The 25,760-nt window shown below is 40.8% G+C and overlaps 1 protein-coding gene across 8 annotated transcripts in view; it reads right to left on the bottom strand.

The window, feature by feature from the left end:
- Nucleotides 1-310: 310 nt before the first annotated feature.
- The window catches only part of GPATCH2L (G-patch domain containing 2 like), a 36,008-nt gene continuing 10,558 nt past the window's right edge, over nt 311-25,760 (bottom strand). For 4 of the 8 annotated variants that reach the window (XM_027672091.1, XM_027672135.1, XM_027672154.1 and 1 more), the window contains 7 exons: nt 24,337-24,513; nt 23,879-23,958; nt 21,737-21,804; nt 20,813-20,867; nt 18,765-18,850; nt 8,400-8,491; nt 311-3,329 (listed from right to left, as the gene is read on the bottom strand). In XM_027672091.1, the coding sequence (XP_027527892.1) occupies nt 3,157-3,329; nt 8,400-8,491; nt 18,765-18,850; nt 20,813-20,867; nt 21,737-21,804; nt 23,879-23,958; nt 24,337-24,513 (731 nt within the window). In that variant the 3' untranslated portion in view covers nt 311-3,156. Of the gene's footprint in view, nt 3,330-5,958; nt 6,315-8,399; nt 8,492-18,764; nt 18,851-20,812; nt 20,868-20,919; nt 20,960-21,736; nt 21,805-23,878; nt 23,959-24,336; nt 24,514-25,760 lie in introns of those variants that run through there. The other 4 variants (XM_027672099.1, XM_027672109.1, XM_027672116.1 and 1 more) reach the window with 4 other exon arrangements.

Below are 25,760 nucleotides of genomic sequence, written 5' to 3'. Positions count from 1 at the left end.
TGTCACAGCAGTATGGTATTCCCAGTTCATATCTGGGAAGCTGAAGTCTCCCATAAGGACAAGGAGAGTAGACAATTGGAGAGAACATAAAATCGGAAAAAGACGGGGGAGTCCTGGTTGACAAGAAGTGGAACAGGAGTGAGCTGTGTATCTTTAAAGCAATAATCACATACTGGACCACCTTGGTAGAAGCACAGCTACCAAATCATTATTCTTTTCTACTCAAGTAATCCACATTGGAAGCAGTATCCTTCACAGTGAGTACTGTGTGAGCAGAGTGTGAGTTCTAAGAAATCTGCCTTAGAGAATAAAAGAGACAAAGCCATGAACCTGTTTTATTAATCTAAGAATGCTGCAGATATTAAAATCTGTATCAACTTACTGAAGTCTGAAGATAAATTTTGATAAATACCCAGGAGTAACAAGATACATGATTCATTTAGCTTGCCTCAGGAGAATCAAATTTGGTTGAGAATGCAACTGACCTGTAAATGGATTCTAATGTAGAAATAGAAAAGATAGGGCAGCCACAATAATTTGAGTCTCCTGACACTTCTAGAAATTTGCCATAGTAGGAAGTATGGTCTGCCAAGACAAGACCTGGCACAGTTACTCTTCAGTACTGCCACAGGTACATTCAGCCTTTAAGGACAAGAAATACCTCCTAGGAGCTTACAACCTAAGTAAGGGCTTAACCAGATAACAGTGCTACTGACCTCAATAGGAAAATCTGATAAATTATCTTTGCCCCCAGAGAAAAGTCACGTGAAGCATGGCAACCCACCTCCCACCCACTGCAATGAGATGAAGGCTCTGGATTCCCTAACATTTTCTTACACAAGTTTTAAAACCATCATGACACCACAGAAGAGAAAGAACTACTCTGGACAATATGCAGAATGAAGCAAGATATATCAGAATTGGTTTTAAAAAGAGGAATACAAAGGCTAAATATAAAATTTTAGCTGAATGATCAGTAATCTGAGTAAGTCTGTTGAATAGACTCAAACCAAGAGAGATTGTGGAGGGTCCTTTGCGAGATCAAACCCACTCAATTTCACAAAAGCTCTTCTAGGGAACCACTCTCTGTCACTGGAACAGCATGCAGCTTAGATTACAAGGCTTCCAATCCTAAAATTTATCTGCAGGTTGTCAGGAGTATGTGACCACCTGTATTCACTGTATTCACGAGTATTAGATAGTCAAGCTACTCGTCTTCAGATTTACCTTCCCCCCACATGTTCTAGATTAAAGGCCCTCCAGTGCTGAAACTTCTTGTGCTGCTCCTTAGACACCATTGCTCAAAATAACAACAAATAAGACAAACCAATGACTACTTCAAAACAGGAGCACTCCTTCCTCCACAAAAGCCTTACAGCTTGCCCTGTAATCCAAACAGACCTCTGTACTCCTCCATTAAGGTAAAAATGCACCACCCTAAAAAAAAAAAGTTTTGAGATGGATTTACAATGACAGATCTGACAGTTTGCTTGGGCTGCAAAATATAAATCCAATTTGGATATCTCCCCAGGAATAAGTAGGTATTAGGGGATCAGACACAGACAGTATGTCTATAGTATAACCAACTATATTTGTCAATTGTGATTTAGCAAGTCATTCAATTTCTGTTTTGTGTATGTTATGACCACTTAACATTTTACTACAGAGTTAAATATAAATCACTGCTTCATATTCTCACAATCAAATCTGTCCCTCAGTTCTTTGATTTATAAGGCAGAGTAGAACACTGCAAAACCACTAAAAACATGCAAATATTGTTGTCTGCTTAAGAGTGCTAGCTGCACTTCCACAATCAAAATTAGTTTTAAAAGTTTAAACAGTCCTGTCTGAAAGCTCCACACAATGGAGAAAGCAAAGAGTTCTATTCATACAAATATATCCCATTTTTACAGGACTTAAGAAGCTGTGAGGCCACCTGTTCCTTGACACATGCTATGCAGGTATATATTCTGAAAACATAGCCCAAGATAAGCTCCAGAGTTATTTAAGGAAAGAGAGGAAAGAAATCACTGTCCAATATATATTCCGCAACACAGAAGGTAACAGCAGACCAAGTGGAAATTCTATGAAGATAATCCCTTTAGCGTTTACTGCAGTGTAATGTGCAATCATCAGCAGGTGGAGACACCCCCAGTAGGTATACCAGACAATACTTGTGAGGGGAGGGAAAGCATGAGACAGAAGGAGTCTGATCAATACCCATAATGCTCTGAACTCAGGTGACACTTCAGGTGGCTTTTTTGTTCAATGGCATGTTAACTTCAACAGCAAGCATTCTTTAGAAACACTAACAGAATTTTTTTTAATTTATACACTGAGATATGGAAGTGTTGTATATCCTCTACCATACTCCAATGATATTGAGGGACCCAGGTTCCTTTCCAGGACACCAGCTTACATATTTATGCCAAAGTAGTTCTCCAAAATCCTTATCCAGTAGGAGGTTTAAGAATGAACATGCAATACACAAGACTAAAGACATTCAGAACAAGGGAGAAGGAAAAGGTCTAATGGACGATGACGCTGCCAGTGAGCCAATGGCAATTTCTACGTGGACAAGCACCATATTTGCTTTGCAAAAAGCAACATGATTTGAGTCCATTAGCACATGGCCTGAAAACCTTCTGTTAACACAGAATTCAGGTTCCATATTTCAACTTGTTTGCGTTCCCTCCTCATTCCCCAGCCAAGAAATCCCTCTGGCCTGCAAGAAAGCAGGAAGAGAATTCTGCCTCCCTGAGTGGCAGTGGGACTTTCACCCCCAAAAATGCCAAACACACAAACAAGCATCCTGTCCAGGGGGTGAATAAAGATCTGAAAACCCAAAAGAATCTGTACATGACCCATTACATATAAGCTGGCATCAGGGAAAGAGATGAATGCATAATAAATACAGCAATAGCAAGAATATTTTTAAAAGCCGCTGCGGTCCCAACAGTGATTACCTTTTCCTAAACATAGAGCCACAAACATGACTTAGGTATGTGGGGCACACAGATCAGTCTGGATGATGGCACGGATCACATACCAATACTGAGGATACCACTACTACCAAACAACATGTTTGGTGCAGATACACACCAGAACCAAACACTTCCAAAATTGAGCAAGCTTTTATAGTTGCAATGCTTCCTTTTAGCTGTATCCAAGGCTCTTCTCTGGTGGCATTTTAAAAAAGTTACTGGAGGCAGCAATAGTAGATTTCTCAGTTGCTGCTGTTTTCCCAGTCCACTCAGAGTTCTGGGATCTCAAGGATGGTGTTGCTGGTAGCTCTGATTCTGCTGCATCCATGTGGACAGATAAAGTTGCTGGAATATAAAATTGCAGGAAAGGGGGAACAGAGGAAGAGAATAGGGAAGGGCAATAAAAAAAATGTTAGAACAAGTGACTTCATGGCAAATGCCTCATATATATAATTTCTTCTATGAAACTGTTATTTATTGAGTTCCTACAAGTTTTCCATCCAAATTCCTTTGAAATACAGGCTCTTGATAGCATTAACACCTTCACCTTAATGAGTCACACATTCAAAACTCTAAGTTCCCAGTCCACCAACTATTTCCCTTAGAGTTCCTATTGAAAATCAAGAGCTTTAGCTGTCCCATACTTAAACTGAATCAATTCACAATCACTCATTTGAAGATAAGTTGAACTCTTTGCAAAGACTCAATTAACCCTGTATCTGAAACTTTAAAAGTCTCTGAAGGCGTGGCAAATTTCAGGTGGCAAAGCTCCTTTAGAGAGGAAAACATACCTCTCCTTCTCACACAGTAAAGGCAGTAGCATGAACCTCCACATATATCCAACATAGTAAATCAGAATATTATGACAAGAAGCTACTTGCCAAGCTAGGTTGAAATCCATTCTCATTTTCTCAGTACAACCACTGCTTCAAATGGGACAGATTATAATAGCACGAGAGACTTGCAGATCCATAGCTCAACCCAACAGTCACACAAATTTCAAGAAGGATTGCCAGAAACCTAGAGATATGAGAGTTTACTCCTATTCTCAGTATCCTGAAACACTCAATCCTCACAGTCAGAACAGGGCAGGGTAAAGTAGAGTAATTGCCATAGGAGTCTTTGGGGCAAACAGATTTTTTTTAACAAGTAACTGCCTCAATACAAAACACATCTCTTCTTCATTGTAGCCTCATAACAGATAATAGTTGTTTGTGTGTTTTAATTACAAGTTGCATCTGCGTCTCTGTAGTGGATGAAGGATAAACAGGCCTCAAGGATAACAAGCCTCAACTAGAGGACTAATTGCTTTGAAGTTTAAATAAAAAGTTGGTTCAATGCTTGAGGTTCCACGCTCAGTAGAACCTGGAACCCCAACAATGCTGCTTCTGCACATCCAAAACAGTGAGTCATTCCCATACAGCCACAACAACATAGCTGATAACAGTATATTGCATATTTTACGTCTAGCCCACCAACTTCTTCCATCAGAAGGTCATATGAAACATGAAAAAAACCCTCAAAGTCCTTAAGCTAACCAATACTACACTATGTGACCCTTGCTAGCAGCCTCCCCACACAGGCTCTCGATCTTTGCTCATAAAAAGAAAAAAAGCAGAGGACTGAAACAGGCTTCTTGCTGCTGGGTATGACAAACCACCCTGACAAAGAATGAATGATTAGCAAGAAATACGAGAGGGAAAATTTACCAAATTGCTAGTACTCATCAGATTGGTCTCTGATAAGCAGTTTCACAGGCTGCTAACTGGCACCTTTTAGAAATTAGTTTTTCACAAGCTAAGTGTGAATACATGACAAGGCAGACAAAAATCTATTTATGCAGATTTTTACCCCCAACTCACTGTAAGAGCTGAACAGGATGCCAGTTACCACGTGCACTGCTACATACCTAGTAGATTGAACCACATAAACACTAAAAACATCAGTGTACAGATCCACAGTTGTTCACCATTTATGGCACAACCGTCTGTACTTGCAGCCTATTCTGGCAAACTGAAGACAGACGTGAGTCTTCATCAGATCCCTTTCAAACCAAAGAATAACTACCATGAGAATAACATTTCATGCAGTATTTCTCAGACAAGCCCTACTGTGCAACTGGGGACATTATTCCAAATCTACTGTACTGCAATGGAAAGTAACTAAACACAAGGACACTACCCATGCCTTCAAAGTCTTAGATCACTGAAAGCTCAAAGGAACTTTCTCACCACAGACTTGGTTCCTCCCTAGGCACTGGCTTTTGGTCATTAAGCTTCATGAACCTCTGGTCTAATCCAGTACAGTCAGTCTTAACTTCCTCCAGATTTCCTTATTCTACTGCCAAACTACACCAGTCAGACTTTTGTTCTTACCTGGTAAAAGCCTTATGCTTTAGGGCTCACAGTGTAGAAGACACTAATTTTCAATCTCTCTGAACATTTGCATGTTTGCCCAACTTAATTTTGATAAGTCACTTCCTGAAGTGCAAATTAATTCTGAATTTCTATCTACTTTTTGTTGCTCTCAACAGATACCTCAGTTATGGTATTTAGGCCCATTAGCCTCAAAGAGCAGGATTAATACCAGAAGTTTAATACTATAACAATACAATAGAGACCTAAGGCACTTCTGCTACAGCAATGCATGTTTTTTGATGTTAATACAGGGGTCTCTGGCAAAAGATGCTTTACCAGAACTCATAAATACTCACATTCATGAAAGTATGTGAGAGGACATGGAATAAACTTAGTTTGTTTGGCTCCCAAATAAACATTATCTCTAGCTCCCTTCTCTCATTCCTGCACTTAGAAAGGAAATAGCATCCACATCTCATCTGCCTTTTATTAGCGTCTTCTGATTTCAGCCAAATTCGACTCAAAACTTTCTGTGGATGGTGGGGGTTGAGGCGACAGGGGAAGATTTGTAGCTGCATGTTTAAGAAAGAAGCTAAATTCATCACAATGACAGGGGATAGTGTTGGCAGAGATTTGAGCTATTTATTCTTTTAGGAAAATCCTATAAAGAATGACACGAGGAAGCCTCTATCTGCAGTCTTGTTCATCACACTGGTGAGGAGTCCGATAACAGATGTATGCAGTAGCGTGATTTAGTGCCAGGAGCTGGCCCCTGATGTGTATTAATACAGCGGCAAAGCGGAACGAGCTCCTCTTCATCACTCATCTCTATAAAAGAGGTGGAATCCGAGATGGCCCGATGTTCGGCAGAGCAAGCCCATTTGTTCTGCTGACTGATGAAGCCAGCTCAGGCTGTGTCCTTCACCTCCACGGGGCACTCAGGTTGCAAAAAAGGAGATCACTGAAGCAGGACCTGGTCAACAAGTGAGACGAGAGCAGCTGGACTCAGCTAAGTAGATATTTAAAGGTGAAGAAATCCAGCACTTCATGTGCCTGCACTGGTAGGCATGGGCCTGTGTTCTGATTCACCTGTGCTTCACCTTTTGCAAAGGAGGTAAAACACCACAAACATAAGCATCTGTAGTGAGAAAAAGAGGCTGCCATGATTCCACAGGTATAGGGGAACCCCAGCATATGGCATTTATGCAGGGGTGAGTAGATGCATGGCAAGGGAGAAAAATCTTTGTCTATCTCATCAATATCTAACAAGCATAAGAGTCTCCAGATAATTCTACATTATTGCAGAGTAATACAATGTATTTTTTTAGGCCTTAGTAATTCCATAGTAAGACCCCCTTTGACAGAAATAATATCAGATTTCAGTACTTTCCAAGTTACATGTCCAGGTTGTGCTCCAGCTACAATTGGGAGTCTGTTGTAGAAAGTCATCTAGGACACAGCTTCAGTTATCCAATCATAAAAGTTTCTTTCCAAAAGTCAGAATTGTAGCAAACCCTGCCCCATAGCTGTTCACTTTGCTGGGGATATTTCTAAACAGGGTCTAAGGAAGAGATCTTTACCATTTCTGACCATTGCAGTACTTGTCTCTTGATGATCAGTAAAAGCAAGTCCATATTCTAGTTACTACACTCATTCCTTATTTTGTAATACATAACTCTAATTTTCTCTCCCATCCATAAAAAGAAAACTTTCCAAACCCCTGTTGCTATTTCCACTGCTAAGTTCTACTCCAGATGCAGTTTCAACTCTTCAAAAAGTGTTCACTATACAATTTGCCTCGTCAGGTAAGTACAATTTACACAATATTTTGAAACATGTAGGTATAGAAACAGAAGTTGTCCTTATAGAACGTGACCAGCAATGCAGTACAGAATACAGTCTGAACAGTAAAGGAACGGACAGGTAACAGGGGACAGTGAGATATTAGCATTCATACCAAGAAAACCTAGTATTCCAGTGCTAAAATTCTGTGGCTAGATACATGATTTTACTAACCCTTTCACTACAGAAGTTTGAATATCTCAAAATGGAATATGCAAAAGCCAGGAAAGAGTATCCTAAATAAGGAGTTGATAACAGATGACACTTCCGCTGAGCAACAGATTAATAATGTTCTTTTCTCTTCTTTTTTAATACAGAACCTTTCAGACAGTTTGTAATTCAGATCTGTGACCTGGAGAGAAAGCACAACTTTCTCTCCTACTTCATTATTTTACTGTCTAACCACCAGCCCAAGAAACAAAGACGAACTTCATTCCTTTTATTTATCATCAGTCCCTTTGGCCTTCCCCCTGTTTTCAGATCTCCATTCTTCCCATCAGCTTACCCACTGCCTTGTTACTGGATTACAAGAACAATTTTTTAATAAACTAGTTGGAAGAACATGTGTTGCTTGATAGTCACAAGACAGGGTAAGGTGAGAGGCCAGAAAGTAGCATCCTAAACTCCTCTGTGTTCTGCAGATTAAAACTTTCAGATTCTGATGAGTCATCAATCACTTTCCAGAAATATGCCACATGAAAATAGACCAGCATTTTAATGGCTACGTCCCCAGAGCACGAAAAAGAAAAAAGTAACTATTTTCATCCAAAAGAGTAAGACAACCTCCAGGGAATAATAGGTGGTCTCATCCAGTGATGACAGAAAAACTGCCAGATCTTTGCTCCTGTGAAAGTATCTACAAATACCCTGACAAAGGGCATCAGAGTCACCAGCTAATGCCAGCCCAATACTGAAGGAACACACTGTGAATACTGATCAACGCCCTATTACCATGGACTGCATAATTTAGGACAGCAGAAATAACATCTTATGAAGAAACAGATTACTATCCACTATACAGTGAAGCACCATAAATTATATTAACCTAGCATAGCTATATCACCAAAAATTTGTTTAATGGACAGCTTTTGATGCTATGCAAAAACACACGATATGCTCTCTCACATCTTTCACTAGTTTCAAACCAAGGTAACACTACTTTTGCCTGTGTCACTTTGCTCAAGAGGGACATGACTTAAAACTGCTGGCAAGTTACCTGATGTTGGGCTAGACATGGAGGCTGCAGCTGGCTTTCGTTTCCTCTTGATGTCCCTTGAATATGGTGGTCCCAGCTGGACACTTGTTTGCCTATGGAGAAATTAAAACAAATTAAACTCTGTTCCAATATCGCGTTTCTGTAAGACTGACCAGTCACCTCCAAATCCCATCTTCCCCTCAGCCTATCTAGTAAGTAGGACAGGGAAAAACTTCTCAGGGAAGTTTTGATCACATTCTTTGTTAATATACCATTATGCTCCCTCTTCTTTTAAGAGCTCACACACATAAACTGCTCAGAAGAATAAATTCTTAGCCTTTAAGGGATCTAGTTTTGCATTAACTTTAAAATAACTCCTTGCATACATAAAGATGTAGATCAAGCAGTGAAAAGACACGTCCTACCATTACTTCTACATAAGCGTAACAAATGTCTGCAGGATTGCTCTTTAAAGAAACTGTGTGATATTTGCTCCCTTTGTCAAAAATTATTTTGCAATCTACTTAGTACTATAGTCATCTTAGAATGTACCTATAATGCCAATAGTCCATGCATATTGTTTCCACCACAGCAGTAAGTTCGTAAAGTTAAAAATGCAATGCTGTCTCATGCATTTTCAAAATCATTATTTCCTTATCAAAGTGCTGTGAAAAGAGCTGAATCTGGCTTATGGTAATACAGCCTTGTTGCACCTCTAAATTGGCTGAAAGGCATCATCTGTTCCATTAATATCAACTGTTAAGTTTGAAGCCTACTGATGGCCATTGTGGTTTAATCATTTGACAATTAACATGAAACCTGCATTGTTGGGACTGACTTGAATTGAGAACTCCTCCAAGTTCTAGATGTAGGAAGCAGAGAAGTTTAATTCAGAAACAACAGTCTTTACAGCAGACCAGAGAACTTTATCAAATACCATCCATAATGAATACAAATATGTCGGGTTCAAATCCCTGCTTTGTCCAGTATAACAGTTGCTTTGTCAAGTTCCTTGGTCACTCTCAGCCTCAGATCTGATGTGCAAAAGGCAGAACTACAGTGCAAATAGAATGCATTAAACACTGGGAGGTGCTCACATGGTACAAAGATTGGAACCATATAAATTTGATGATTAAGTAATGAAAAGCTTGTTATTTTGATTTTTTTTTTAAATCCTGAAAGTTTAACAAACACTTTTATAAAGTACTGAAATCTTTTACAGATAACAAAAGGAAAAGTTCATGGGTTTTTACTTCTGTGCCAAAATCGATTAAAAAAAAACCCCAAAGAGCATATTTAGAATATCTATAATTTTAAATGCTGACTTTACACAAAACCAAAGTGTGCTGTTATATCTATACAGTGTAGAGAGCACAAAAAATTCCTATACCAGTCCAGTCTATAAATTGTTTGAATGTTGCTGCATCTACCTACTTACCGGTAAAAAATGCACGACCACAAAATAAAAGACATATCTACCTTTCTGTCTTCTCAACTAAACTTCAAAAGTTCTACAAGAAGTCTACAAGATCTGTCCTCTAAATCTGACATTAAGGAACAAAAATTTTTAAACTGTGCTAAGCTTCACTAAGAGTCAATTTTTCAAATTTGGGAACACACATTAATGCAAACAGACAAAGAAGTCTCCTGAGAGGATCGAGTGTACCCTCAGTAAACTCACAGACAACATTAAGTTTGGTGGGAGCGTTGACCTGTTGGAAGGTAGGAAGGCTTTGCAGTGGGATCTGGATAGGCTGGATCCATGGGACAAGGCCAATGGCCTGAGGTTCAACAAGGCCAAGTGTCAGGTCCTTCACCTTGGCCACAATAATCCCCCACAGCACTACAGCCTGGAGCAGAGTGGTTGGAAAGCTGCTTGGCAGAAAAGGACCTGGGGGTGCTGGTTGACAGCCACTGAACGTGAGCCAACAGTGTGCCCAGGTGGCCAAGAAGGCCAATGGCATCCTGGCGTGGATCAAGAATAGTGTTGCCAGCAAGACTAGGGAAGGGATCGTCTCCCTGTACTTGGTGAGGCTGCATCTCTAGTCTTATGCTCAGTTTTGCGCCCCTCACTACAAGAAAGACATTGAGGTGTTAGAGTGTGTCCAGAGAAGGGCAACAGAGCTGATGAAGGGTCTGGAGGGTAAGTCATATGAGGAGTAGCTGAGGGAGCTGGGCTTGTTCAGTCTGAAGAAAAGGAGGCTCAAGGAAGACCTTATTGCTCTCTACAACTACCTGAAAGGACGTTGTAGACAGGTGGAGGTCGGCCTCTTCTCCCAGGCAACCAGTGACAGGACAAGAGAGTGCAGCTTCAAGTTGTGCATGGGGAAGCTCAGGTTGGATATCAAGAGGAATTTCTTCAAGGAAAGGGTTGTTAAACATTGGAATGGACTGCCCAGGTAGGTGGTGGAGTCACCATCCCTGGAGATGTTCAAGAAACGACTGGACATGCCACAGTCTAGATGACAAGGTGGTGATCAGTCAAAGGTTGGACTCAATGATTTGGAAGGTCTCTTCCAACCTAAATGATTCCATTATTCTGTGAAATGCCTTCAAAAATACTGGCACACCTATAAACTGCATATTCAAATCTTATGTTTGTACACTGAACCGAATAACCTTTAAGTGACTTTGCATATCCTAAAATCTGCTTTCGTACATGACTACAATAGCGGCTATATAATATTTTAGCATAGCTGTACCATGAAACATCTAAGCACACATAGCCCGAGGAAAAGAGTCAGTTTTTTAATTTGCATCAGTGACACAGTATTAGATTACTAACTAGATGACTACATCATTATATATAATAATCCAACTAATTTTAAATAATAATAACATTAATAATAACAATAATAAAAATGCTCCCTTTTTAATTTTATTAATTTACGCCAACATTAGCCATCTGATCCTTGGTGGAGAATCACTATGGACTAGGAAAGAATCATGCTCTATCATTTCCAAGAGACTTTATGCAATTTTTCCCAGTTCACAAATATTACAGCTAGGTTTTGAAGAAGAACTCCTGGCTCTCAGCTACATGCTCAAACCACATCTATCCTTACCTGATGATTACACAGGGGGAAAAAAAAAAAGGAAAAATGAAAACAGAAGAATCTCAAAATCACTTCTTGTAGTGAAAGCAAAGGCAAATCATACTCCAGCTGGAGACTACCAGCAAGGATATTTTATCTAGTAGACCAGCCTCTAACACACAAAGGCTCAGAGGTCATAAATTGTCTCTGTAACATGTATTTCATTTAGGTTTATCCCTTATTGATCACCCACACTTCAGTTAGTAAATCAGGAACCTATTGATTACTCACTGGCTCTGACTGACCCGGTGGTAAAAGTGTCAGTTTCAAGTGGTTGGTGCACTTTACAGGCACCATAAATCTGCATACAGGGAATCTCCAGGTGGTAAGAACCTTGGGAGAGAAAAGAGCAGAAGATTGCATGCAGGGATGATAGTCCTCATTAAGACATAGACAGAAAAGACGACTGAGGTATAATTTATGAAATATACACATTTTTGGTAGATAGCACACTTTTCAATCTAAATTTCTAATCACTAGTTGGCATACTGGTGCTATATCAATAAGATAATAAAATTAGTGAATCCCATTTTAACAGCAGACTCCTACAAACACCACCACCAGGCAAGTCAAGTCATGGGTATGCAGAGCATCCAACATAGCAGTGGACAGGCTGAACTATAAAATGTGAAAATATCACTGACAAGCTGCAATGATGAATTAGTTCTCTTCCAAAGCTGAATTTTAACAACTCTTCTGAACAGTTAAAAATTACTCTGAAGTAGAATAGAACAGGAAAGGCAGAAAGAAAATGCATATTTGTGCATTGTCACAACACTGTCTGTGTAGAAGTTTGAGGCCAGAGCTTAGTGGGATAAAAGATATGGGCCTAAACTGACAAACTAGAATAGTACTTACTCTGTCCTTACTAGCTTTCAATCTCTTTTGCTAGGCTTCCATACTTTCTTTAATGTTGCATAAACAGTAATGAGAATATAATTCCCTGGTTTCTTTTGGACTAGGTTGATCAGAAATAAAAACCAAAGTTGCTGTGCTTAATCACAGATGGAACTGCTGGGTGACCAGAGACTAATAGTTTACATTGTAGAGAACACTGAAATTCTAACCTGGGAAGAGAAAAAGGAGAATACACTTGGAGAGACAAAGCAGGATGCAGAGTGCAGCTGTGTTGATGGCTGTAATATATTCAACTCACACCACAGTCCCTCACTGCCAGGAGTTAGTAAATGAAAAATTACATATGTATAGGAAAAATGGCTTTATATGAAAAGTCTATAGTGTCTTTTTGACAGTGATAATATTTTTTGTAATCACGAGCTAAAGGAATTATTCAGGAAATATGGATTTATCTCTTGTTTTTAACATGGTACTTATAGTACCCAATTCTGCATGCAGGTCACGCTGGAGAAAAAACAGGCTTTGCTATAGAGAAAGCTGAAATTCATGGTAGTCTCTAATGTGTCTGAACTAATGCTTCCTTTCTTTTCTTTTCCCCATATTTATTCTATGACTTTATTTATATTTTTTTAAATTAAAGGTAGCTACATATACAGGACTCCTATCTCACTTCTACAGTTCAAAGTCACCATGTGCTAGAACTTGCCACTATTTTACATCTACCACAGGATTTCAACAGAAAATTAGGATTGGCAATACAGTCTGTGGAGACAATACAGAGCACAAGTGGACACCAGACCACAAAGAACTTTACTGAACAGCATCAGGCCCCTGAAACATTCACTATCTGTAAAGTCTAAATTGTAGCGTAATGTCCACTTAAAGTCCAGAGTAAAAACTGCCTCAATCTCCCAAATGAAGGCCTCTGAAAAGGCCCCACTGAACTAAATGTGGCAGTCTGTGGCCTTCTTGGAGGCAGAAGGCACATTGCACACTTGTGAGTGCATGCCTCTTGCTGTAATCTCACATCATTCAGTTTGTCTGTTTATATTCTTTGTTCTAACCCTATCCTTAGATGAAGCAAAGCATGTGGACTTTGTAGTAAAGAGGCAGACATTAGTATACTATTACACAAACCAGGGATGTTATCCTCATGTTAAAGTGAATGTTGATAGAAACTGCCTTCTAACAAGGATATTGCTACTAAAACTTCCAACAACTCAGCTGTTGCTGTTGTGATGCTATAATCCTGGCAAACACAAGCCAAATGAAAGGCTCTTTCTCTAAGCCCTCAGGTGTTACCTGAGGCTGTTGATAGTGGCTTCACAAAATTAATAGTAAAAGCGGAATTTTTCCTCCTCTTTGACTACAGAGCCAGCTGGGCACCAAAGTCTGATCTGCACATAACGTGTAAATCCATACAAGTTGCTCAAATATGGGAGCTTTGTGTGCAAGTGGTCCTTGCCATCACATCTCACTGTAGATATTCCCTGTGCACAGCAGTCTCCTATGCCCTGCAGTGCCTCATGGGAAAGCTCCTAGAGCACATTTTCATATTCCAAAATCACTAAAAGGTCAGCTCACTTCTTAAATCGTACAAATCTTACAGGGCTTCAACAGCAGCAGTCTGTTCCCCAAGTAAGCACTGTAATGATGTGGCAATTCCATCCCTAAAAGCCTGTGTGTGGCAAATGCAAGGTAACACATTTTCCTCTTGTTTTCCATGTAAGCATTCTAAGCAGAGATTATGTGATCCCATATATTATGGTCTCTATTTTCACACTGAATCACACAATATCTGTGCCAGAAAGACTCCTAATATTTGCCAAACCTGCTGAGTACACAGACTTGAAATAGTAAGTAAAAAAATTTCTGAAGCCAAGGGGAATTTATTTTTCACTCCAGACAATTAGGATTCACCAAAATGGGAGCATTAGGCCTCAGACAACTGCATGTGACACTAGGTTGATAGCTGCTGTTCACTGCATGCCTGTCAGAAGAATTCAGTTATATCCCCAACTGGAATATTAGCCAGGCTTTAGCAAAGGAAGACATGAAAGTGCTCCAGATAAATGGAAAAGGAGTTAAAAAAAAATACAAAGATGCCTAAAGCAGTTGACACAGACATTTTTACATAAAGCATATTCCTTTATGAAAAGGAAGATAAAGATGTGTGGATAGGTTGCATGGAATGAACGGGATACTGTCCTGGTCAAGTAGGAAAGTATGAAATTGTGATCATTTGTTCACGCCTTCAACTGTCTCAGAAAGGCCTTGACATTGCAGGCAATCCCTGTATTTCCACATGCTTGGTAAAAGGCAGAAACAGCAGGATGTCTGCACAGATACAGAAGTGACAGAACAAGATTTACTTTCACGAACATATTTCTAGAGCTGGAACTAGAATTTGAGACATTCAAGTCTGTTCAATTTAACAGCAACACCAAACCCAGGGTATGGGGCAACTGGCAGTTTATGAGAAGATCACTCAGCCCTCTACATCTTTATCCCTTGTTCCAGGCAAGATAACAGATTTACTTCTAAATCAAATTAAACTCTAGATTTACAGTTAATATTAACTGAGAGTACATGCAAAACAATTTTCGTTGTCTGTGCTGTTCAAATGTCTAATACAGTTCTTCAAATCTCCAACGTCTACCTGCCATCCAAGGTCCTATGACCTTTAGTGGGAACATTTAATTGCATTTTTCACCCATAATCCTATTTTCAAGGCTAGGCAAGTAATAAATGGCATTAGGAACAATTTATCTTCTACCTTCCTTTCTTATTCTGCCTGCCATTCAGGCTCCAATTGAAGTGACTATTGGTTCTAGGCTCTTCTGAGACTCTTACCCTGCCTCAAGGCAATAACATTCCATCAACCAACAACCCATAACATCTTCCCACCAACAGAACCACTGAATAACCTAAATCTAATAAGATATTCAACTTCAGCCTATACAAAACCCTCTCAAGTAGGAGTTGGAGAAGAAAATTCTGTTCAGACCACTCTTTCTCCCAGAGAGGCAAATGGGCAGAGGGGGAAGAGGGAAAGGATCATCTGCGCACGCAAGTCTCTACTTGCTTGCTTTTAACAGCCTGCATCATGAAGTCGGAACCTTAACAGACAAGACATGATTAGCAAATGCTTTGTGCTCTTAAAGGAGAGTAATTATAGGCATGTGAAAAAAAGAAGAGATCCCTGAGGTACTCTTCCTTGCATGCCTCCCGAGAGGCAGCAGGGCCATTAAAAATTCCATGATGAAGAGGAAAAACAGTCTGGGAACAGCCAGGAGGCAATACAGCAAATTAATACACCAGCCATCCCTTGGGAGGACTGCAAGAAAGCAGGAAACTCTCCTTGCTTCACAAAATAAAATTATACCACTAATGATAACAGTCACCACACACACAAAACGGCTTCTAATGATGGGTGTGAAATTCCCAGTGCTGTGCATACACTTTGAATGAAATCTCTTCTCATCACAGACATAAATCAAGAAAGGTAATCTTGGTAGTGTACAATTTATACAGCCTTTCAAATAAGACTTCCCAAGGAACCCTCCATATAGAACTTCCTCCTTGACACTGGCAAGCCTTTCTTGAACACCCTCAACTGCGCTCAGTATTCTGGCCTTCAGCTCTACTTAAACAAAGCACTGGGTTACCAGTCCTCCAGACAAATTGCACCAAAATCCACCACTGAAACAAAGAAAATATTTCCACAGCAGAGAAAGACTCCACCTGGGAAGTATACTCCTTGGGACACACTCGGTGATAGCAGAAGCTAAGCAGAGAGAGGCAATTTTGCGTGGCAGTGGGCATCAGGTTGAAGAAACTGGATGTCCACAACAGCAAGACAATTTCTTCTATAATACATTTCATATTATTTCAGGGGATTGGCTTCCCACACACATACATCCCATTCTGACAAATTTCTGAGTAGAGTTTCTCCAGGATGAGGTGCAAGCTGTTTGAGTTTCCTAAAGCACAAACTACTGAAATTGACTCCATCCATGGCAAAAGAGGGAGATGTTAACTGGGACAACACCTAAACAGAACTTACAAATCACCTGAACATCCTGTAAGGAAATGGTCTACTAAGTAGTAGGCTTGGCGCATAAAGCACATAAAGCAAAACTACTGTCAAGAAAACATTTCTGTGAAGGAACAATTTCCTTCTGTGCCCTTAGCAGCATCTTTACATAAAGCACCTTGTACCAAAGAGTTCAATCCTCGCCATATACATGGGGCCACAAAACACATTCATTCTTTTCATATTTCTTTCTCCTATAAAGGTTCTTGAGCACATTTCACACTAAAATAGTAGCTACTTGCTCAATCTACAAGCATTGAGAAACACAATTGCCTCTGGGATGCTATAATTTCTCCGTCAATTCAGTAACAATTTAGCAGTGCTTATGTTTGTCAGGACTCCAGTCACCTGTTCATTAGAGGACGACATCAAACATATATTATTAATTAGTTAACTAGACTATATACTCAGCAAAGCCTAGCTAACCTGATCCCTATGGGTTTAGAAATCTCTTTGGAAACAGACTGGCTTTGGAAAGGGCCTTCACTAATCATCATAAAGGTAGAGATTTTGCCCAGTTTGAATTTGCAAGCAGGATTTGTCCAGCTCTCCTTTCTGGAAGACAAACTCCTATAGAGCCCCAAGTAAAACACTGGAGGCACAAGAAAGGTTATCCTAGATGAAAATGGAGAGACCAATCAATTTTCTTGCTTCACAGGCAGAAAACAGCCCCGGAGTGGGGCAAAAGCACAGAAAGGAACCAATTTGCTGATGCACAATCTTCTGAATTCTCTTTATCCTCGTCCGGTTGAACATTTAAGAGCTGATTTCTTCCTCCCTCCCCCTTTCCAGCTTTAACATGCTGGCTACAGCAGCATGAGGTCATGGTGCGACATCGCAAAATTCCCCGCGGAAGCCAGTGGGAGGAGAGGCTTTGTTGGGTGGGTGCCAAGCTTCCGTTCAGACACATACAACCTTAGTACATTTTTCATGCTCTATTTGCTAATTAACAAGGAAAAGAAAGCCATGAAGCCGAAAGTCCAGACGTTTCTTTCAGATTTGGTCCTTCACACAAGCACATAAGCAGAACTGTGTCCAAAGCAAGGCTTTGTCTATGTGCATGAGGAAAGAGCTCAAGGGCACCTTACCTTTACATAGTCACCTGCAGCACAAGAACAGGAGTCACCTCTAAGGCCAACACATGAATTTAATTTAGGATTAGTCAGCAGAAGGTGCCTGAATAGTATATTAGCCCCAACTACGCAGACTCAAATATACCCAACTTTGGCCAGACCAGATCTAAATTTCAGCTTTAGCAAGAGAGAGACATATCAAGCCATTAGAGGTCACCTTAAGTGAGTTCTGAATCTGCTCAGAGGGTGCTCAGAGGGTCTATTTTAGACACTTGGGATACCAAAACGCCTCAGCATGTCACCCACACGAGCTTGTCAGCACTTTCTCTCTCATCTTCTTCTGATTCTAATAGTGGAAAATGATACTATGCCTACTTGTACCTATACAACAGACTTGCAGCAATTCACTGCACATTCCAGAACAGATTACAGTAGTTTCTACATAATCTGCCTGTCTGTCACACACTGTTTCATATACTGTAAGCACTTAGTTTATTGAGACTCTCAAATAAACTGCATCAGTATGTTTTATGCTAAGTTTGAACACGGGCTTCCTAGGGAAAAGCCTGTTAACTTACAGTAAGGTCCATGAGTATTTTTCAGATCCGTATTGGGTCTGGTTGAGCTGGAATTCATTTTCCCGCAGTAGCCCTCACAGTGCTGTGCTTTGCATTGGTAGCTAGAAGGGTGTTGATAACACACCAGTGTTTTGGCTGCTGCTGAGCACTGAGCACAGCATCAGCACTGTAACATTCCTTCCTCAGTTGAGGGCAAGATCCTGGGAGGGGACGCAAGCAGGCCAGCTGACCCAAACTGACCAAAGGGATATTCCAGACCATATGATGTCAGCTCAGATATAAAAGCTAAGGCAAGGAGCAGGAAGGCAGGCATTCATTGTCTCCAGTGGCTGCCTGCTGAGGAACCATCATGCGTACCAAAGCCCTGCTTCTCTCGTAGGTGGCCAACCATCACTGCTCATGGGAAGTAGAGAATAAACTGTGTTATCTTTCACTTCACTTCGCTTTTGCGCATACAAGTTTCCACTTTGTTTTTTGCTTTAAATAAACTACCTTATCCCAACCCACGAGCTGTTTTTCCACCTTACTCTCTCCCCTGTCCAGCTGGGAAGGGGAATGACAGAGCGGCTGGGTGGGCACCTGGCATCCAGCCAAGGTCAACCCACCAAAAGATCACACAGTACTACTGAGAAACACCTGTGAGAGGGAAGTGAGACAATGCCAACAGAGCAGAGCAAGGGAGTTACCTGGCAGTGCAGTGTGCTGGTGAGCATCTTCGGTGGGAAGCATCAGCAAGCACATCCAGAGAGTACAGAGGAGATAGCGGATTGAACTGGAAAGTCAAGAGATTTTATTTAAGCAAAGTGTTAAAAGAAATAGTCTCCAGATACAGCCGCTCAGATCTATTCCCTATAGCTGTTCATACAAAGAAGACGTTTCCAACACCTCAAGGGGTGAAACTAGATGAGAACAGACTCTCACTTCAGACAAAAGGCTAACACAAAGGGGGTAACAGCAAATCTCACAACAGACAGCCTTAGCACACTCCTCTTTCAACTCACTTTATTAAAAATGCTGGTTGACTAAGAGCATAAGTGCTCTACTGCTGCATGCCTTGAGCAAAATGTTTGCTTTTCTTTCAGAAAGCCTCTTGTCTACCTTCACATTGTAGACAGAAAAGTCACTGTTATGAATGGTGCAAGCACAGAATTTCCCACAGAGCAGTTCCCATATTCCCTATGGTTGTATGTATCACTGAAACAGACCTCTAGAAGACTCAGGTACACCAGATTCAGTTCACAAATAGCTCCCAATTCATTCCACGGCAAGTGAGCTGCTCTTTCCACTCCCAACTGACCTCACAAGCTGCCTTTGCAAACTGCTTAAAACAAACTTCTGAAATACTGCATAGTCAGGCTAATCTAAGATCCTTCATTAGACACACACTAGACAAATCCTGAAGGCATCAAACCTGCACAAGATAGCCTGTCGTAAAAGATGCAATAGTCAGGACAGAAACGGAATAATCTGGTCAATCAATGCATGAAGTAAACTTTGCTCAATATGTTAATAGAAGGTTTAGACTGGTAGTTTCTCTGGGGTATGTCCATTACACTTCCATTCAGCATCTCCTCTTTATTTATAATTCACACCTCGAGCAGGAAATTCACTTCCATCTGCTTTTCGAAGTGCTACACCAATCTCCAGAACACTTTTCTTGTATTACTAGGATAACTGATGCAGTTTTAAATACGGATATATGAACAATCTACAGCTGTAGCAGGACTCATCATACAAGCTATCTGCAACTCCAGAACTCAGTACTAGGCCTTTACCCTAAACCTTTCTGAGAAACAAGATGTATCACAAAGCTTCTGCCATCAGGGAGCTCCTCCTCAAGTGGGACTGTTAGTTTACTGTCAGTGAAGTAACATTGCAACTGCACAGCAGGGAGAATCGCCAGGAACCCTCTGTAGCTGATTCAAGTTCATTTAAGAAAAACAAAAGTAATTTGTTTTGGTCATTTTAAAGCTCTACATAGTTATTATTCCTATCTCTAGCATTATAAAAGCAGCATGTGAAATGTTCTGGTTAATAGAAAATACACAACTGCACAAAGGCCTGAAAATTATTTCTTATCATACATGTATTTGTAGTCACCTGAAAGAGAAAATAGATTTCAGCCCTACTGCTCACCAACCATAAAACAACTCACAGAGGAATAGAAAGGAGTGTGCATGGCCAGGAACACTGTTAAAACACGACTGCTCAAAGTGAAAATCCTTTTTGCTTTCTGCTATTAAGAACCTGAGCTCTTATATCTTAAGTAGAAAAGCCTCCTAGCACTGAAGCTAAGAAAGACTTACTGGAGAACATAAAAGTACATACACAAGAGTTTTAGTTACAAGAATGCCTATTTTTCTTGCTTATCACCTCTTACATTTTCCTGTTACAGCTTCTATTTAACTGTACCATTTAAGCTCACCATTTTTTCGCTTCTCTGTTGATGAGACTATCAAGTAGAAGCCTGAGCCAAAAAAGGCAAAACAAAGCATTTCAACAGAGAAAAATGTTCCAATTCTTATGGAATTTTGAGAGGCCAAAGGTCCTCCTGTCAAAAGGCATTTTTCCTTCCACTCACTGTCAGAGAGGAAGGCTTACACTGACCTAAACCGGGGAGATAAACAAAAGGAGTTCAGTTTAAATAGACAATATAATGCCTAAGAAATGGTTTGTGTTCAAAGCCCAGAAAACGTATCAGTTAACAAAATGAGAAGGGACAGGGCTGCCTTACCTCATGTGCACAGGCCACAATGTGTGGGAAATTAGAAGCCAGCACTGTGTTCTTTCTAGAGAGAAGGAAACCAAGAAAATAAAAAAGGAAGAGCAGAGTCAGCTTACCTGGTTGCGATCTCTCTTCCCCATGGATGGTAACCAAAAACTGGAAGGAGGGCAGAGTCGAAAGGACAGGTGGGAGCAATGCCAATGAACGAACATGGGGGGAAAAAAAAGGAGGGTTGGGGTAAGAAGAAAAGGGGAAGGGAAGAACAAAGATGGAGGGAGAAGTAAAAAGATTAAACATCATCAGGACCCATACTGAAAACAAGAAATTTCAAATCCAAGGAAGAAACCTAGATATCAACAGCTGGTGAAGGCTAGACCCATTGCACTGCAGTCAAGAGGTGCCATCCTTACCTACTCGTTCCCCAGCAAGAATAGCATTACAGGGATATCAAAGGATAGGCACCATGACTATTTCCAGTGCTGTCTACAATTTAAATACACTAACTGGGGAAGGAGAAAGAACAACAAAGAAAGAGAATTTCATGGCTGCCTTGTCAGCATGATTTCTGCAGCCTGGGTATGCACCCATAGTGTGACTCCACATCAAAGCATTTAAAAAAAACTAACATATAGGGCTTAGTCTCCTCTTACCATGCAAAAGATCTGCAGTTATCACAATGGCACATTATAAGGGAGGAGGAAAGAAAAAGCTGGCTGTAAACAAAAGGGCATTTGAGCAGTGTCCACACACACTGGGGCAGCAATTCTAAGTAAGAAAACAGAGAAGCCATCAGTAGAGTACTGTCCCCCATTCCATAGGTTACGCGTAAGTTACTACCCAGCTCTTCATTCCCTTCAGCCCCAGGAGAGAAGGGGACCCTATAGTTCTTCATCCCCTCCCAAAGGTCTATACAACAGCTGTTAAGGGCCTTACTCTTTCTGGCGCGGATCACTAACAATGTGACCCAGCCTCTCGGTGCCCAGACTGCTCATGGAGGTCTCCTGAAACACAAAGACAGGTAAAGATTGCAAACTTACACAGTGAGCAGACATAATAGCTTGCTGCTGCCAGTAAGAACAAATCTTACTCCCCTGGGTCACATCCTTTCCTTACCAGCCCACTCTCAGCTAAACATATTCACTCTTCCTTTTAGAACCTCAGCTGAGCCAATTTAACTAAGTAGAATCTCAGAAAATCATTTAGTTTTATTTGTGAGGCTTGGTTTTTGTTATTTCAGTGATGATATTTGCTTGCAGAAGAGCACACCAAGGACTGGACTAGTACAAACTGTGCAGCGCAATGACGCAGTTAAGAGCAGGAGAAATGACTGAGAAGTGCTTCTTTCCAGGTAGTCAGGGTCAGCTCGGCCATAAACAGGCTGAGAAACAGAACACTACACTCTTCCACTAACAGCAGGGATTCACCAAGCACAGATGAATAAAATAAGGAGCAAAAGCACAAAGCTTTTGCCCTTTCTGAAAGCAGCAATTCAGCAGCAGGACCTCTAGCAGCTAAAAGGAGGTAGATCCTAGAAGAAAGGACTTGCACTGGGAGCACGTTGCTTCCTGTGAGATGCTGCCCTGTGTATGTGCTTGATGCTGGAATACATATACACACACAGCCTGAAGCACCAGCTGTTCATATCTGCATAGCAACTCCCTCCAAGAAGGAAGTATACTTTGCAGCAAGGGGCTGAAGATGAGGGTATAAGTCTTTCACAGGTATGGTTCGTTTGTGCCAGGTACATAGGCAAAACACACTCAAAGTTTGGTGGCAGTTGTAGCAGCAGGGGTGAAAGATGGGCTATTTGTTACAGCAGGAAAATTATTAACTTAAAGTGCCATAATGTTTAAATTTACAGTTTATTACTGTGTAAATTACAAGCCGTACTTTTGGTAATTAGCAGCTCGCTGGCGGGGAGCTCTGAATGAAACTCATTATTTATGATTACAATTTCGAGAGAGATGGGGAAGGGGGAGCAGTGACCTCTGCTGCAAATGACAAAGATCCCTTTAAGGTGATGAAGATGAATTAAACAAGTAAATATTATCCTTCTCATTTGGATCATTAGAGGTGTGCCGCCAGGCCCAGCCACTTGCAGGTGGCCTGAGGAACCCTACCCAAAACTAGTCTCTTGCCAGCTAAGGATTCATATTTTAAACACTGGTTACAACTAAGCAAGGTGAGTGGAAGAAAGAAGGGGCAAACAAGGATCTTTCAAGTATGACTGAACTGAAGGCAACTGTCACACTCCTCTAGACCCTGGGCCCCTCTAACAGACCTTGCTAGCAGATTCTATCTATGGCCACTCAGCTCAGAACTTATGCCAGTGTTTTCAAAAGCGCAGAGCATATTGCAATAAAAGACAAGCCAAACACAGCCAACACCTTCCTTCTCTGAAACTTCTTTTACAACAAAACACAGCAGTCAATGCTTCATGATGCAGACCCAAACAAGGGTATCCCTCCTTTTAAGCAGACATCTGCAAAGTATTGCTTATTCCTTTAGAAAAAGGACTAATATTTTGTATGTTGGTTGCCCGATATATAATAAGACTAGTCAGTGGCTTTGGGTAGCTTTGTCTGCATGACTGCATATACCCTTTTATTCTTCTGTCACCCCACTAAAAATGCAACCGCTAAAACCACCTTCCTTTGCTGCCATTAATATCAGTCACCTTCCCTATCTAAAATTTGACCTTCCTTCACCTTTGAGCCACCTCTCTGCCCTTGTGGTCTCAGATGAGCATGCACAAGTCTCATGCTATCACCATTTTCCCCTACATTCTGTCTAAATGTTCTTGTTATTTACTCTGTCATTCATCTTCAGGCCTCCTTTCATACTGTTTTCAGTGCTAATCAACTGTCTTTGCCACCCCAAACATGCCTTAAAATCCACTTAGTCACTCAATCAATTTCTGACAGTCAAAGAAGTTAAACAAATCAAACAATACATGAAACAAAAAATATACAGGGCCACTTTCTGCAGAAGACAATTTACAAGATATCTTAGAATAGTACTTCAAGACTGATCAGTATTGAAAATAGAAAATTATCATCTTTCAAAAAGGCATACCTTGCCAACAAGCCTCCTCCGACCTTTTCGGAGACAACGGGCAGCAGCTCCTGGAAGGCGATTCAGGCGAGCATGAAATCCTGAAAACCAAACCCAGAAAAACTGAGCAATGAACACAGAAGATTCTTCCTGACAAAACCACAAGGAAAAATTGTTAGTTCAGTAATCAAATCAGATCCTCTGTCTCTTGTTTTCCAGTCTCAAAGATGTAGATATGCCAGTTTATCCACAAATCAAATAAAATCCATATTTTTTTAAAAAAGAAGACTCAAGAATGTGGGCAGTTGGTAGGAGTATTACAGTCAACTCTCCAATAGTGCAGCTTTTTTTAACTGGATCATGAAAAAACTCCTAAACAGATCACCAATACCAGTTTAAATGTAACACCTACAAACAGAATCTACTCCTCCCATCACAACAGAAGTTCTCAAACACATGGTATTCCTGATGGATCTCACCTCTCTGAGCTGGCCGGGAGGGCAAAAGGAACGTGGAAACTGAGAGCTTGTCCAGGCCTGAGTCAATCCTCTCCACTTCAGATCGGTGATCAGCTCCCCACTTAGGAAGAAGGTTGGGGACAGTGAATCCTGGAACACATTCTCCTTCATAAAACCAATCACTTTGCTCATCATCTCCTAAAGAAACAGGATGGAATTAGCCACAAATAACATCAATGTGCCCGGTGACAATCCCTCAAAATATTAGAAGTAGGCATATTTGGATGTGAAACAGCTGAAGTCTCATTAGGAATTCCTTCCTGAAGAGCCTCATATTTGTATTCCGTTTCAATGATCCTCAGTAACTATGGGGCTTCACTAAATGCTTTAAACTATCCAACTCATCAGTCTACAGAATTTCCCTATAGAACAAAGTCCTCTTTATAGACCTGCCTAGGGCAGCTTTAGCACTCTGTTGCTACTGCATCTCATCAACCTTAGTTCAGTGTTGTGTGATGTCTTATGCAGAACTCTTTCTCTGAAGTAATTACTGTGACAACGGTAGAGGCCAATCATTTGGCACACGCTATAGGCAGTCACAGGAGAGATTTCACAAGAGAAAAAGACCAGGCTCACAGAGTAAGCAAAAGGAGCATACTCACTGATGAGAAAGATCCCTACTCTCCTAAGACAGAAGCTAAGAGAAAAACACACAACTATCAGAAATGGTCACTCTGAGCATAAGCACTAACCATGCTGTGAGTTCTTCTCAATCAAAATTTCTTAGAATCTGTCAGAACTACAAACGCTCTGCAAAACTGAAGCAGCAGCAACAGAAGTCATGACGAAAGTCTCCATAAAGCTGTGTCACTAATTAACGCAGCTGCAGTCTAAAACTGAACTGCATCAGGCACCATTCATAGTAAATCTGTCAGGCCAGAAGCTCCCTGAGAGTGGTAGCCCATGAGCAGTGTATGAAAAAAGCAGGAGGAAGGCAAAGAACCTGACACACGTAGCTTTTCAGTAGCCCAACTAACAAACAGTCCCATGTAATTGCAAGGTCCTTCATCTTGCCTTAAAAAACTAACACACCTGACTTAGGGAAAACTCTCATTTACCTACCATTAAGTCTCAACTCAAGCATCCCCACTTACTCTCCTTTCCTCACAAAGTTACATTACTCCTGACCAAAGTCTATGACGCCTACCCACACATCTTGCCAGGAAAAAAAAAAAAAAAAGGGAAAAAACCCCCCACACACCCCCTAAAAAAATCTAAACAAACAAACAAACAAAACTCCCCAACAGTACAAGAAACTAAGAAAATCTCAGCCTAGTAAGAATGCTGCAATCTTGCACATAACAGAAGCAGCAACACACAAAACCAACTCCAATCAGCAACAGGTAGGACAGCCAGAACACTTCAGCCCAAAGCTCTGACATTGC

This window comes from Neopelma chrysocephalum, unplaced genomic scaffold (genome assembly GCF_003984885.1).
Source record: "Neopelma chrysocephalum unplaced genomic scaffold, ASM398488v2 Primary Assembly neopelma1_24, whole genome shotgun sequence".
Taxonomy (NCBI): Eukaryota; Metazoa; Chordata; class Aves; order Passeriformes; family Pipridae; genus Neopelma; species Neopelma chrysocephalum.
The sequence above is the reverse complement of the archived record's forward strand: the minus strand, read 5'-3'. Positions and strand labels throughout refer to the sequence as shown.